This window comes from Oncorhynchus nerka, linkage group LG25 (assembly GCF_034236695.1).
Source record: "Oncorhynchus nerka isolate Pitt River linkage group LG25, Oner_Uvic_2.0, whole genome shotgun sequence".
Lineage (NCBI taxonomy): Eukaryota > Metazoa > Chordata > Actinopteri > Salmoniformes > Salmonidae > Oncorhynchus > Oncorhynchus nerka.
Genome location: NC_088420.1, coordinates 39,888,146 through 39,904,642, shown reverse-complemented (window position 1 = coordinate 39,904,642; position 16,497 = coordinate 39,888,146). Strand labels below are relative to the sequence as shown.

Sequence of the window (16,497 nt, the reverse complement as noted above, 5' to 3'; positions counted from 1 at the left end):
GATAATGTGGGTGAAATGTTTGATAATGTATGTGATATCAACAGAGATGTATATTTTCTGGGTGATTTAAATATTGACTGGCTATCATCAAGCTGCCCACTCAGGGAAAAAAATCAAACTGTAATCATTGCCTGCAACCTGGCTCAGGTTGTCAGTCAACCTACCAGGGTAGTTACAAACAGCACAGGCATTAAATCATCAACATGTATTGATCATATCTTTATTAATGCTGCAGATATTTGCTTTAAAGCAGTATCCAAATCCATAGGATGTAGTGATCACAATATAATAGCCATATCTAGGAAAACCAAAGTTCCAAAGGCTGGGCCTAATATAGTGTATAAGAGGTCATACAATAAGTTTTGTAGTGATTCATATGTTGATGATGTAAAGAATATTTGCTGGTCTGTGGTGTGTAATGAGGAGCAACCAGACGCTGCAGGTCTGTGGTGTGTAATGAGGAGCAACCAGACGCTGCAGGTCTGTGGTGTGTAATGAGGAGCAACCAGACGCTGCAGGTCTGTGGTGTGTAATGAGGAGCAACCAGACGCAGGTCTGTGGTGTGTAATGAGGAGCAACCAGACGCTGCAGGTCTGTGGTGTGTAATGAGGAGCAACCAGACGCTGCAGGTCTGTGGTGTGTAATGAGGAGCAACCAGACGCTGCAGGTCTGTGGTGTGTAATGAGGAGCAACCAGACGCTGCAGGTCTGTGGTGTGTAATGAGGAGCAACCAGACGCTGCAGGTCTGTGGTGTGTAATGAGGAGCAACCAGACGCTGCAGGTCTGTGGTGTGTAATGAGGAGCAACCAGACGCTGCAGGTCTGTGGTGTGTAATGAGGAGCATCCAGACGCTGCAGGTCTGTGGTGTGTAATGAGGAGCAACCAGACGCTGCACTTGACACATTTATGAAACTACTTATTCCAGTTACTAATATCCACGCACCCATTAAGAAAATGACTGTAAAAACTGATAAATCCCCTTGGATTGATGAGGAATTAAAAAATGGTATGGTTAAGAGGGATGAGGCAAAAGGTATGGCAATTAAGTCTGGCAGCCCAACTAATTGGCAAACGTACTCCAAATTAAGAAATCATGTGACTAAACTAAATAAAAAATAAACTACACTATGAAACAAAGATACATTATATAAAGAATGCTAGTAAAAGCTTTGGGGCACCTTAAATGAAATTTTGGGAAAAAAGGCAACTCGGCTCCTTCATTCATTGTATCAGATGGCTCATTCATCACAAAACCAACTGATATTGCAAACTATTTAATTACTTTTTCATTGGCAAGATAAGCAAACTTAGGGATGACATGCCAGCAACAAACGCTGACACTACACATCCAATTATATCGGACCAAATTATGAAAGACAAGAATTGTACTTTTGAATTCGTAAAGTCAGTGTGGAAGAGGTGAAAAAGATGGTTGTCTATAAATAAATAGATAATATAAACCCAACCCCTCTGAATCAGGGGATAAGACTACTGTAAATTGCATTATGTCTGAGCCAAGAACATGCCAAATGTAGTCAATAAGCAATTATTGACAAGGCCTAAAAAGAGCGAAAAATTCAAATAAAATGTAAATCAAAACTTGTTTTAAAATAGGCTATACATAAATATAGTTACAGGCACCATATATTGTTCCCATGAGCATAATATAAGGCAATGCAGACAATGGAAGGTTTTACACACATCAAACTTTTCACAGAAGCTGGACAAAGCTCCAATATAAAGAGAACATCAACCGTTATACTGCTCACACTTCTCCAGAAATAACAGACGGTTCCTAAATTCCATTGCATGCGAGCTGGACGATCTCATCACAAAGCTAGGACGGTGAATCATTCTAATAAGTTGGTTTTTTAATCAAATTAAAACAAAATCACTGTCTTTTTTTTTTTACAACAATATTTCTAAATAGCTTGGGGTCAGAACCATGATATCATAAAACCAACAGGATAAAAGAGACATGACGGACGTCTGTTGAACCAGCCTTTGTTTACAGCCTATAGGTATAGGGTGAGGGTAGCCTATGTTCTTTAATCATGTGTTGTTACAGCCTATAGGTCTAGGGTGAGGGTAGCCTATGTTCTTTAATCATGTGTTGTTACAGCCTATAGGTCTAGGGTGAGGGTAGCCTATGTTCTTTAATCATGTGTTGTTACAGCCTATAGGTCTATGGTGAGGGTAGCCTATGTTCTTTAATCATGTGTTGTTACAGCCTGTAGGTCTAGGGTGAGGGCCTATGTTCTTTAATCATGTGTTGTTAGGGTCTAATGCCTTTTCTTTAATCATGTGTTGTTACAGCCTGTAGGTCTAGGGTGAGGGTAGCCTGTGTTGTTACGGAGGTCTAATGCTTTTTAATCATGTGTTGTTACAGCCTGTAGGTCTAAGGTGAGGGTAGCCTATGGAGGGAATGCTTTTTAATCATGTGTTGTTACAGCCTGTAGGTCTAGGGTGAGGGTAGCCTATGGAGGGAATGCTTTTTAATCATGTGTTGTTACAGCCTGTAGGTCTAAGGTGAGGGTAGCCTACGGAGGGAATGCTTTTTAATCATGTGTTGTTACAGCCTGTAGGTCTAGGGTGAGGGTAGCCTACGGAGGGAATGCTTTTTAATCATGTGTTGTTACAGCCTGTAGGTCTAGGGTGAGGGTAGCCTACGGAGGGAATGCTTTTTAATCATGTGAAATGGAAAACAAGCAATTGTTCGAGGAAAATAAGTTCTAAACGGCACCAGCATCATCTCATATCTCGTTTGGTGATGGGCATATGGACACATGTAGCCTATTTGGAGGTGGTTTACGCACACCCAAAACGAGAGCTGGCTAAAATAATGTAGGCCTACGCAACACATAAAAAGGGGATGTTGGCTCACTGTTTTGCTGCTCCAAAACTTGATATTTGAATAAAGCGTTGGAGATTAAGATTAATTTCAAAGCACTCTCACGAGTCAAACCCTTTCAGGCTTGAAAGCAGCATTAATTGAGGGGAGGCTATATGCTTGGTTTATTATTTTATTTATTTAAATAGGCAAGTCAGTTAAAGAACAAATTCTTATTTACAATGACAGCCTATTGGGGAAGTGGGTAAACTGCCTTGTTCAGGGGCAGAACGACAGATTTTTACCTTGTCAGCTCGGGGATTTGATCCAGCAACCTTTCAACGCTCTAACCACAAGGCTACCTACAAAAAAACACAGCCCCTCTCTTGTTCGATGAGCATAAGGGCACTGTGCGTCACGGCTAGGTTGGTTGCCCTTCCGCTCACAAAATCCATGCCATTACCAACCCCGTTACTGTTAAGACCTACCTGCTTTTCATTGGTCTTAAATCTCCCGATATGCACCGCATTAAATTCCATTTTGTGCTTGTTTTCAAGGACACACCTCAAACATTGCCATCTCTCCCACCTCAGCGCAAGTGAGCTGATATTAGGCATGAACCTGGCGCATATGGCCAGTTTTTACACGCTGAAAATGCAAACTACCGTGTGTTCGGGCCGTAGCAGCAGCCAAAAATAGAGCCCTTGGTCTCTGATTAGCAAGTTAGTCTTCAGTATGCCGAGTTGTGAGCTGTCACCACATAAGACAGCAATGTGAGGAAACTAAAAGCTTGCTCTCTCTCTCTCTCACACACACACACACACAGGGGGGTGGGGGGGACTAAACGCTTGCTTTTATATGCTTTTCCCAAGAGCCTGCTATTTACTCTACGTCTTATCCCGAAGAGGCTGTTCTGCTGTTTCCATTATTTATTTTCTCTCTATAGCAGGTACAGTAGCGTTGTAACATCCCCCTAGCTCAATCTGAAGCTCATTTTTCACAGGTTTCCTCTCATATCTGCTCACTACATCCTCCCATTCCTTTAACAAAAGGGGGATGTTGTGTACAGACTTATGCAGCCATTAAACTAACACCCCTCTTTCATCTACAGTTTGTAGCATGAGCACATAGCTGCATATAAGAGGATTAGCTGATGTTGCTAAAGCTACACATCCTCCCTCAGACACACACTGCCGATAGCTATAGGATAGGTTAGAGCCTACGTATCTCCCCTGTCACACACACAGCCAATAGGCTCTAACCTTCCCTTTGCTCGAGGTAGTAAATTGCCCCCAATTCTTTCTTTAACAATTTCATGGATGTAAAATATCACCCACACTAACCTGTGTCTCGTCTTGCACCACGCGGTATTGTTCCTTCCAGACAGTGATCTTGGACACCTCGTCCTTCCTTAGGGCTCTCTCCTTCTTCAGCTCAGGGCTCCAGAAGGTCTTTATGGAGTTCATGGAGGAACTCAGCTTGCTCTCCTTCACCTCCACCTCACGACACAGCAACTCATTCTCACGCAGAACCTGAGGGACAAGGAGACTCAGTCTGTCAAAGATACCGTCTGACTTTCACTCACACACACTCTGCACCGAAACGTTCTCACACAAACCTTGGAATGGCAGACACTATGCAAAAGTCAAACTGGATGCGCTGCTCAAAATACGGTACATGTCAAACGTGTCATTGCAAAATGTCCTTATGACATCACAGCTTCCAGTCTCACTAAAATATGCAAATCAGTAAATTAGATAGCTGCAACTGGGGCTACTGACCTCTTTGAGCTGGGCCTGCAGGTCCAGTATGGTGTTATCCCGGGCTTGTCTCAGGGAGTGTGGCACCGTAGAGGCCATGTGGTGATCCCCAAAAGCCAGGGAGTCACCTGCCATCATTCCCCCAGGGAGCACAGCGTTGGCTGGGGCCGACGTGGCGATGTTTGGTGTGCTGGCTGCCACGCCTCCACCCCCACCTGCGCTCGCCCTTGACCCGTATGTCACCCTCTGTCGCCCCATTGTGGTCATCTCCCGACCGCTCTTGTTAACTCGGTCGGACATGGCGACCTCGTTGTCGCTCAGGTACATGGGTCCTGAGGTGGCGTAGGCTGCATTGAGGGACTGGATGTTCTCCATGGAGAGGGTCTTACCCCCCGCTCCTCCTGGACATCCTCCGCTGCCCCCCGTGCTGTTGGTGCGACGGTGACCCATCCGTGGTGAGCGGGGGAGACAAGGGGAGCGCCCAGAACCCTGGCTGCTCCCCCCATCCCTCCCAGCGTCTCTCCCTCCTCCGCTGTGGTTGGCATCCGCTCGGCCAACGGAACGGGCGCTGCCGTACATGTTCGCTGAAGCAGAGGAGTGGACGGCTGGATGGTGGGAAGAGGTGCAGTGTCCGAAACGTGGAGATGTAGCCTTGTCTAGTGTGCGATGGACTCAACTGAAGTAAGTGAGCGCTTGTTTCATGCGAAACAGCTGAGCGCTCTCTCAATCTCAGAAGGGACTGAGTGACAGCTGCTCTTGGAGTTAGATAATGACCATTCAGAGGGTCGATACACAGGAGACTGATCTGGAAGGAACAGAGTTGGCTAAATGAGAAAGTCTGTACACCGAAAGGCAAAAGCATACCATCGCTGCTTTACTGTAATATCGATCTAGCCATGATGCATGAAATGAGGAACAAGTTGAATATCACACCTACTCATTTGGACACACCTAAGGGTTTATCTTTATTTTTATATTTTCTACATTGTAGAATAATAGTGAAGACATCAAAACTATGAAATAACACATATGGATTCATGTAAGTAACCCCAAAAAAGTGTTAAACAAAACAAATTCTATGTTTGAGATTCTTCAAAATAGCCACCCTTCGCCTTGACAGCTTTGCACACTCTTGGCATTCACTCAACCAACTTCACCTTGAATGCTTTTCCAACAGTCTTGAAGAAGTTCCCACATATGCGGAGCACTTGTTGGCTGCTTTTCCTTCACTCCCTAGTAGCGCAACGATCTAAGGCACTGCATCTCAGTGCTAGAGGCGTCACTACAGAACCTGGTTAGATTCCAGGCTGTACGGGCCGTGATTGGGAGTCCCATAGGGCGGCACACAATTGTCCTGTTGATAAAAAAATGAGTTGGAGGAAGCGCAAACCAGATGGGATGGTGTATCGCTGCAGAATGATGTGGTAGCCAAGCTGGTTAAGTGTGCCTTTAATGCTAAATAAATTACAGACAGTGTCACCAGCAAAGCACCCCCACCTCCATGATTCACAGTGGGAACCACACATTCGGAGATCATCCGTTCAACTACTCTGCGTCTCACAAAGACACAGAGGTTGGAACCAAAAATCTCAAATTTGGACTCCACCGGTCTAATGTACATTGCTTGTGTTTCTTGGCCCAAGCAAATCTCTTCTTATTATTGGTGTCCTTTAGTAGTGGTTTCTTTGCAGCAATTCGACCATGAAGGCCTGATTCAAGCAGTCTCCTCTGAACAGTTGATGTTGAGATGTGTCTGTACTTGAACTCTAAGAACTGCAATTTGAACTGCAATTTCTGAGGCTGGTAACTGTAATGAACATGTCCTCTGCAGCAGAGGTAACTCTGGGTCTTCCTTTCCTGTGGCGGCCCTCATGAGAGCCAGTTTCATCATAGTGCTTGATGGTTTTTTGCGACTGCACTTCAAAGTTCTTGACATTTTCCGTATTGACTGACCTTCATGTTTTCAAGTAACGATGGACTGTTGTTTCTCTTTGCTTATTTGAGCTGTTCTTGCCATAACATGGAATTGGTATCTTCTGTATACGACCCCTAACTTGTCACAACACAACTGATTGGCTCAAATGCATTAAGAAGGAAATCAAATTCCACAAATTAACTTTTAACAAGGCATACCTGTTAATTGAAATTAATTCCAGGTGACGACCTCATGAAGCTGGTTGAGATAATGCCAAGAGTGTACAAAGCTGTCATCAAGGCACAAGCTGGCTACTTTGAAGAATCTCAAATATAAAATAATTGTTTATTATTTCATAGTTTTAATGTCTTCATGATTATTCTACAGTGTAGAAAATAGTACAAATGAAGAAAAACCCTTGAATGAGTAGGTGTCCAAACTTTTGACTGGTACTGTACAGCCATGGCCAAAAGTTTTGAGAATGACACAAATATTAATTTCCACAACGTTTGTTCCTTCAGTGTATTTAGACATTTTTGTCAGATGTTACTATGGAATACTGAAGTATAATTACAAGCATTTCATAAGTGTCAAATGCTTTTATTGACAATTACATGAAGTTGATACAAAGAGTCAATATTTGCAGTGTTGACCCTTCTCTTTCAAGACCTCTGCAATCCGCCCTGGCATGCTGTCAATTAACTTCTGGGCCACATCCTGACTGATGGCAGCCCATTCTTGCATAATCAATGCATGGAGTTTGTCAGAATTTGTGGGTGTTTGTTTGTCCACCCGCCTCTTGAGGATTGACCACAAGTTCTCAATGGGATTAAGGTCTGTTTTGTTCCCCGAGTCACTTCGTGATCACTTTTGCCTTATGGCAAGGTGCTCCATCTTGCTGGAAAAGGCATTGTTCGTCATCAAACTGTTCCTGGATGGTTGGGAGAAGTTGCTCTCGGAGGATGTGTTGGTACCATTCTTTATTCATGGCTGTGTTCTTAGGACATTTTTTGAGGGAGCCCACTCCCTTGGCTGAGAAGCAACCCCACACATGAATGGTCTCAGGATGCTTTACTGTTGGCATGACACAGGACTGATGGTAGCGCTCACCTTGTCTTCTCCGGACACGCTTTTTTCCGGATGCCCCAAACAATCGGAAAGGGGATTCATCAGAGAAAATGATTTTACCCCAGTCCTCAGCAGTCCAAACCCTGTACCTTTTGCAGAATTGTTTTTATTGTTCCTTTATTTAACTAGGCAAGTCAGTTAAGAACAAATTCTTATTTTCAATGACGGCCTAGGAACAGTGGGTTAACTGCCTGTTCAGGGGCAGAACGACAGATTTGTACCTTGTCAGCTTGGGAATTTGAACTTGCAGCCTTTCGGTTACTAGTCCAACGCTCTAACCACTAGTCTACCCTGCCGCCCCAATATCTGTCTGTCCCTGATGTTTTTCCTGGAGAGAAGTGGCTTCTTTGCTGCCCTTCTTGACACCAGGCCATCCTCCAAAAGTCTTTGCCTCACACCTGTTCTGGTGGTGCCCCGATCCCGCAGCTGAATCAACTTTAGGAGACGGTCCTGGAGCTTGCTGGACTTTCTTGGTCGCCCTGAAGCTTTCTTCACAACAATTGAACCGCTCTCCTTGAAGATCTTGATGATCCTATAAATGGTTGGTTTAGGTGCAATATTACTGGCAGCAATATCATTGCCTATGAAGCCCTTTCTGTGCAAAGCAATGATGACGGCACGTGTTTCCTTGCAGGTAACCATGCTTGACAAGAGGGAGAACAATGATTCCAAGCACCACCCTCCTTTTGAAGCTTCCAGTCTGTTATTCGAACTCAATCAGCATGACAGAGTGATCTCCAGCCTCGTCTTCGTCAACAGTCACACCTGTGTTAACGAGAGAATCGCTGACATGTTGTCAGCTGGTCCTTTTGTGGCATGGCTGAAATTTAGTGGAAATTTTATTTTGGGATTCAGTTCATTTGCATGGCAAAGAGGGACTTTGCAATTAATTGCAATTCATCTGATCACTGTTCATAACATTCTGGAGTATTTGCAAATTGCCATCGTACAAACTGAGGCAGCAGACTGTGAAAATTAATATTTGTGTCATTCTCAAAACTTTTGGCCACGACAGTACATCCAGGGTCCCTACACCAAGCGTGTAGGATGAGTGCCTCAAATGTCACAACTATGCAGACTGTAACCCCCAAAGAGCAAGCAGAGGTTATAGTGGCAAGAAAATAAAACTCAGTAGGCAGGAACTAGGAAGAAACAGACTCTAGATGAGTCTGTACCGTACACTCCAGAAGAGGTCATACTCATGTTTCTGCATTCAACAACACTACATTGTTGCCTTTCCAAATACAACAAAGACAAGCTGACTAAAGGAGAAACCAGAGTGGAAACCAGACTACCTACCATGGGCATAATCTTGCAATAAAACCTCTAAAACCTCTAAGGTTTTTCAAAGGGCCAATGCATTTTGGCAGATGCTTTGAGCGTGTCCAGTAAGAAATTCCCATATAGACAGCCCACCAACTGGGTGTAGATATCCATTAAAACAGTGATATAGGTATTCTTCCATAGTAGCCGTGGCTAGTAAAGTGTTTAAAGCAATTTTTCAAATGAACCTGTTTTAGCAGATACACTTTTCTACCGAATTGAGAACAAAGCATGCATCTTGTAAATGTCTGTGCTCAGTTGCAGGCGGTTCTCCAAAAACAAGAGAATATAATGAAAAATGGTCAAATCCACATTTTGTATGGAGTGAGAAATAGGGTTGGGCGGTATCCAGATTTTCATACCATTCCTTTACCATACCAGGGTATACAATATTACCAGTAGTGCACACAAAACTAATTTAGGCAGCAGGGATCTTGATCCAAGAGGTATTTGCTGTAACCAAGACGCTTGATCTAGCAAGCTTGCCACTTAGATGGAAAGTTAGCAAACCATATAGCTGGAACCCTGAACTGGAGACATATAGCTGGAACCCTGAACTGGAGATAACTATCTAAGAGGTGGCAAATAAATGAACTAATGAATAAGCAGTGGCGTAGCACACACCTGAGCTTTATGGCGCCCCTCTTGTATTTGTGTTGATTCTTGTTTTGGTTGCACTGTCATCTACTTCTACACATGGCCCCCGGTTGTGTCACATAGAAACGATGTCGATAGAGTCATGTCATTTTACCATCGAAAGGGAATGTATGCAGCCAGCTATATATACACTCGTATCCCCCGTGGACCGGTTCGTACATAAAACATTGTCCATTCAGGCTGCAAAGGTGTCGGTTTTCGCCTTCATTCGACTTAATGGAGAGAAGGCAAAAAGAAACGGGGAAAATATTCATACTTTCTTTATGAAACACCCTTTTCCCCCACCATGCTACAGTGGCTAATGCTAGTCCCGGATGTTGTGTATTATGTTTCATAAAGCAAGTATGTTATTTTTCCTGTTTTGCTCTGACTTCTCGCTGATTTGTTCCTGAAAATATTTTGGGAAATGTAAGATGTCCTGCAGATTAAAGGAGGGAACTCCTTACTTTGTGGAAAAATATGAATTTGACTATCTTTCTGAATATTCTCAGATTTTTTGAGAACCACCTGCAACTGAATACGGGCATGTAAAATACGTTTCTTCCCAATAGAGAACGAAGAAAGTATCGGCAAGAAAAGGTTAGTTGACATTTTTTATTTCTACTAGCCAATGTATAAAGGCTACTGGGGAATACTTCCCATATTGCCGTGTTAATGTAGGCCTATTGCTACTATGAATGAATGTACAGTTGTATCAATACATATGTGAAATCCGCTACACCTACAGTTCAATAGTAGACTCTGCAAAGACCGTTTTGTATAGATAATTTCGATTTTTTTTTCTCCCCCCCTTACGTTCAGCGTCAAAGAGAATTTCAAGTAGGGACGCTGGTACGTTATGGTACAGTATGTGTCACGTCACCTGGCTAATGTAGGGAGGAGCGCCCCTTTTCAATTGTATCCAATGACTGCGAGTTGTGGGCCCAAAAATGCGACCGATAGTACAGAATTTCCTAAGAAAACCCAAATACTATCTTTATCCGTGATACATTACACCACGGACCATTTCGATTGTAGACTTCTCATAAACGTATCCATAGCTAGTAGGAGTTTCAAATGGCAGCCTAGCTAAGAGCAAAAATGACGCTAATGTGACTTATCAAGCGTTACAATGTAACGTTTTGCTGCAATATCGATTTTTTTTTATTCCAATGTAACACTGTTCCGAAATTGAATGTAGATGGATCTTGCACTAGCCTATATCGCGCACGGTAGCGTGCTACATTGTTTCTTGTTCGCTACGTTAGCTATGACTGAAAGGGCTGGCCATTTAAACATTGGGGAATAAAAACCTCATGGATGCAAGATAAACTGCTAGCAAAACTGATAAATGGTCTGAAGGTAATACGATTGTCAACTTGGATGGCAAGACGTCTAAAATCTTTAGTAATGGACAACATCTAAAAAATAAAAATCGTTAAATACAGGAGCCACCCAATCGCACCCTCTCAAATATCCATTCTTTTCCTCCTCCATTGCTGTAGGGCTGAACATCATTTACGGGGTTTTCTTTCATTTAAAGAAATTTGCTCCCCCCTAAAAAAGACTAACAATACTGCCGTTATTTCCTTTCCAAAAATGTCATAATATTCGGATGCATACATATTCATAAATATGATATGGTCAAGCAGATTCCTTAGAAATGAACACAATGATGACGAAAATCACTTATAGAGTGAACTAGCCTACCGTGCTGTAGCTCTGTCTGATGGGGGTCAGTCAAATCAGTTTGTTGTATCCTGCGTCAAATGGAAAACGGCACATATACGGACATTTTCCCTTATTTCCTCAGCATACCTCTATCTAATTTTCCCATATTTTTTGCCAACACAACTAGCGGCTCTCGCTCTGGAGAGCCTGGGCGCTTCAGTGACGTCAAGCCCGCGATGCGCGTTCACGACTGTCATCGCTACGCTTTAATCCCAAAGGCGTGTTCCCGACGACATACCATAACGTACAGAAAGTCGGTTTACGTTACAATTAATTTACTAGCCTTTTTACCTAAGTGTGTTATTTTGTGTAGACTAGAACTGTTTCACCAGATAGGCCTAAAGTGTTTGAGAACCAATTTTAGGGTTGCAATCACCAAGAGGAGGATGGTAAAAATAAATTAATTTCCTTTAAAAAAAAATTTTGTCAGATGTTTGATACCTGACATAATTCCTCGGTTTGGTTATGAAGCCAGTGGGCATTCTCCTTGGATAGGTCTAGACCTATGCTAGGTAAATCTTATTAGACTTTTTTTATTTTTTATTTTTTACTTTCTCTCTCTCCCTCTATCTCTCGGTCATGGTCCTAGATAGGTGGTGTGAGGGGCTGGGCATGGAGCGGACCCTGCAGCTGTACGTTGGGGGGCCCAAGTACAGCGTGGCAAACAGGCAGAGGGACTGCCTCATGAACTGATTTTTAGGGCAGTAAGATAGAGGGGGTGGCCTCAACTGATTCTGAGGCACTGAGGGGATTCTGCTGAGCTAGCCTGTGTTGTACCGGGCTATGGCCCGTAACGTAAGGGGACAAAACCGGTGAGGGAGGCCTTCCCATCTTAAATCTAACAGTAATCTGAGCCGCACTGTAATACTGTTAATATCTATTTTCCATAAAATATTCGGAACAAAAATATAAATGTAACATGAAACAATTTCAAATATTTTACTGAGTTACAGTTCATATGAGGAAATCAGTCAATTGAAATGAATACATTAGGCCTTAATCTATGGATTTCACATGACTGGGAATACAGATATGCATCTGTTGGTCACAAATAGCTTACAAATGGGCCTTGCATTGGGCCTCAAGATCTCGTCACGGTATATCTGTGCAATTGTGTTTGTTGTCCGTAGCTTATGCCACTCTGTTCACAACATTGACATCAGCAAACTGCTTGCCCACATGACACCATACATGTGGTTTGCGGTTGTGAGGCTGGACATACTGCCAAATTCCCTAAAATGACGTTGGAGATGGTTTAAGGTAAATAAATTAACATTTAATTATTTGGCAACAGCTCTGGTGGACATTCCTACAGTCAGCATGACAATTGCACACTCCCTCAAAACCAGAGACATCTGTGGCATTGCGTTGTGTGACAAAACTGCACATTTTAGAGTGGCCTTTTATTGTCCCCAGCACAAGGTGCACCTGTGTAATGATCATGCTGTTTAATCAGCTTCTTGATATGCCACACCTGTCAGGTGAATGGATTATCTTGGCAAAGGAAAAATGCTCATCAACGGAGTTAAACAATTGTGTGCACAAAATTTGAGAGAAATAAGCTTTTCGTGCATATAGAACATTTCTGGGATCTTTTATTTCAGCTCATGAAACATGGGACCAACACTTTACATGATGCGTTTATTTTTTTGTCCACCCGGTGCAAACTCCGCCCACACGGGCAGCAGGGCCAGCTTAATCCAATCCCCTCAGTGGTAGGGTGATTAAATAAATAAAAAATCCTTAGCAATCTATGCACAATACCCCATAACAACAAAGCAAAAAAAAAAATTTTTTTTGCAAATGTTTTAAAAATAAAAAACTGAAATACCTTATTTACATAAGTATTCAGACCCTTTGCTTTGAGAATCGAAATTGAGCACAGGTGCATCCTGTTTCCATTGATCACCCTTAAGATGCTTTTACAACTTGATTGGAGTACACCTGTGGTAAATTCAATTGATTGGACATGATTTGGAAAGGCACACACCTGTCTATATAAGGTCTCACAGTTAACAGTGCATGTCAGAGCAAAACACAGTGGCCTCCATCATTCTTAAATTGAAGATGTTTGGAACCACCAAGGGCCTTGTTCAGGCAGGTGACCAAGAACCCGATGGTCACTCTGACAGAGCTCTAGAGTTCCTCTGTGGAGATGGGAGAAACAGAAGAACAACCATCTAGCAGCACTCCACCAATCAGGCCTTTTATGGTAGTGTGGACAGACGGAAGCCACTCCTCAGTAATAAGGCACATGACAGCCCGCTTGGAATTTGCCAAAAGGCACCTAAAGACTAAGACCATGAGAAACAAGAGTCTCTGGTCTGATGACATCAAGAAGGAGTTCCTCTACAGCAGAGGTAACTCTGGGTCTTCGTTTGAACATGCCAATTGTGTTGTGACAAGGTAGCCCTATTTGGTAAAAGAGCAAGTCCATATAATGGCAAGAACAGCTCAAATAAGCATAGAGAAACAACAGTCTATCATTACTTTAAGACATGAAGGTCAGTCAATACAGAACATTTCAAGAACTTTGAACAATTCTTCAAGTGCAGTCGCAAAAAAAACATCAAGCACTATGATGAAACTGGCTCTCATGAGGACCGCAACAGAAAAGGAAGACCCAGAGTTACCTCTGCTGCAGAGGATAAGTTCATTACAGTTACCAGCCTAAGAAATTGCAGCCCAAATCAATGCTTCACAGAGTTCAAGTAACAGACACATCTCAACATCAACTGTTCAGAGGAGACTGCGTGAATCGGGCCTTCATGGTCAAATTGTGGCAAAGAAACCATTACTAAAGGACACCAATAAGAAGAAGAGACTTGCTTGGGCCAAGAAACACGAGTAATGTATATTAGACCGGTGGAAATCTGTCCTTTGGTCTGATGAGTCCAAATTTGAGATTTTTGGTTCCAACGGCGGTCTCTCTGTGAGACGCAGAGTAGGTGAACGGATGATCTCCACATGTGTGATTCCCACCGTGAAGCACGGAGGACGTGGTGTGATGGTGTGGGGGTGTGATGGTCTGTGATTTATTTAGAATTAAAGGCACACTTAACCAGCTTGGTTGCCACAGCATTCTGCAGCGATACTCCATCCCATCTGGTTCGCGCTCAGTGCGACTATCATTTGTTTTTCAACAGGACAATGACCCAACACACCTCCAGGCTGTGTAAGGGCTATTTGACCAAGAAGGAGAGTGGTGGAGTGATGCATCAGATGACCTGGAATCCACAATCACCCGACCTCAACCCAATTGAGATGGTTTGGGATGAGTTGGACCGCAGAGTGAAGGAAAAGCAGTCAACAAGTGCTCAGCATATGTGGGAACTCCTTTAAGTCTGTTGGGAAACCATTCCAGGTGATGCTGGTTGAGAGAATACAAAGAGCGTGCAAAGCTGTGATCAAGGCAAAGGGTGGCTACTTTGAAGAATGTAAAATATTTTTTTTATTTGTTTAACACTTTTTGGGTTAACACATATTGAATTATGTAGTAGTTCATAGTGTTGATGTCTTCACTATTATTCTACAATGTAGAAAATATTTTAAAATAAAGAAAACCCATTGAATGTGTAGGTGTGTCCAAGCTTTTGACTGGTACGGTACATGTAGGTAGGGGTAAAGTGACTATGCATAGTTAATAAACAGTGAGTAGCAGAAGAGTAAAACATATGGGGGCGGGGTCAATGCAAATAGTTCAGGTAGCCATTTGATTAGCTGTTCAGCAGTCTTATGGCTTGGGGGTAGAAGCTGTTAAGATGCCTTTTGGACCTAGACTTGGCGTTCCTGGTACTGCATGCCATGTGGTAGCAGAGAGAACAGTCTAGGTTGGCTGGAGACTTTGGCCATTTTTAGGGCCTTACTCTGACACCGTCTGGTATAGAGGTCCTGATGGCAGGAAGCTTGGCCCCAGTGATGTACTGGGCCGCACGCACTACCCTCTGTACTTTTTAATATATTTTTTATTTAACCTTTTATTTAACTAGGCAAGTCAGTTAAGAACAAATTCTTATTTACAATGATGGCCTGTAGCTCCTTGCGGTTGGATGCCGAGCAGTTGCCATACCAGGCGGGGATGCAACCACTCAGGATGCTGTCAATGGTGCAGCTGTCAAACTTTTTGAGGATCTGAGGACCCATGACAAATAATTTCAGTCTCCTAAGGGGAAACAGGCATTGTGGTGCCCTCTTCACAACTGTCATGGTGTGTTTGGACTATGATATTTTGTTGGTGATGTGGACCCCAAGGAACTTGAAGCTCTCAACCTGATCCACTATAGCCTTTTTGATGAGAAGGGGGGTGTGCTCAGCCCTCCTTTTCCTCTAGTCCACGATCAGCTCCTTTGTCTTGATCACGTTGAGGGAGGTTGTTGTCCTGGCACCCCACTTCCAGGTCTCTGACATCCTACCTATAGGCTGTCTCATTGTTGTTGGTGATCAGGCTTATCACTGTTGTGTTGTCAGCAAACTTAATGATGGTGTTGGAGTCGTGCTTGGCCACGCAGTCATGAGTGAACAGGGAGTACAGGAGGGGACTAAGTACGCATACTTGAGAACGCACCACTGAGAACGCACAAGGTGCTATTTCTAAATTGGGTAGTGCACCATCAGTTCCTCTTGTCATGTTAGTCATTGCAGACCTTAGAGAGCAATTTCTAACTTGTCATCAACTAGCCCATGTCAGCAAACGTTGTTTTATTTAGGTTGTTCCGCCCATAGATATTGTTGTAATTCTTTTGTCACTCAAATATCAAATGAATACAAATTAGACATGGCATAGAATTGCAAGAAAATGTGCTTCACAGTTGCAACATTTTCTTTGCACCCCATGACAAAATGTGTAGTATTGTAGGAATTAAACATTAAACCTTCAAAATTCTCTCCACCAACGAGGGCTGTTTACAGTTTGTGTCATGAACAGTGCCTGTGCCCGTAGATATAGACGTGGAGCGCGCAGGCGGGGTACGGGATGTTCCCCAATGCTGGAAGGGGGACCCCAAATTAAAACGTTTGGGAACCCCTGTTCTAATGTATATATAAATCATTGGAGGCAACCCAACTTTCTAAAGCAGGGGTGTCAAACTCAATCACCGCATGGGCCATATTGAAAAAAGAAACTATGAATTTGTGGGCTAGGCGTAGCCTAGAGAGACAGTTGGCCTGGCCTGCGA

General features: G+C 43.2%; 1 protein-coding gene across 2 annotated transcripts in view; it reads right to left on the bottom strand.

The window, feature by feature from the left end:
* Nucleotides 1-11,492, bottom strand: part of LOC115109506 (ELKS/Rab6-interacting/CAST family member 1-like) — a 28,590-nt gene extending 17,098 nt beyond the window's left edge. The window contains exons 1-3 of one of the 2 annotated variants that reach the window (XM_065009788.1): nt 11,303-11,492; nt 4,612-5,395; nt 4,174-4,362 (exon numbers count right to left, since the gene is read on the bottom strand). In XM_065009788.1, coding sequence (XP_064865860.1) covers nt 4,174-4,362; nt 4,612-5,169 — 747 coding nt within the window. In that variant the 5' untranslated portion in view covers nt 5,170-5,395; nt 11,303-11,492. Of the gene's footprint in view, nt 1-4,173; nt 4,363-4,611; nt 5,396-9,580; nt 9,916-11,302 lie in introns of those variants that run through there. The other variant, XM_065009789.1, reaches the window with a different exon arrangement.
* Nucleotides 11,493-16,497: the final 5,005 nt, after the last annotated feature.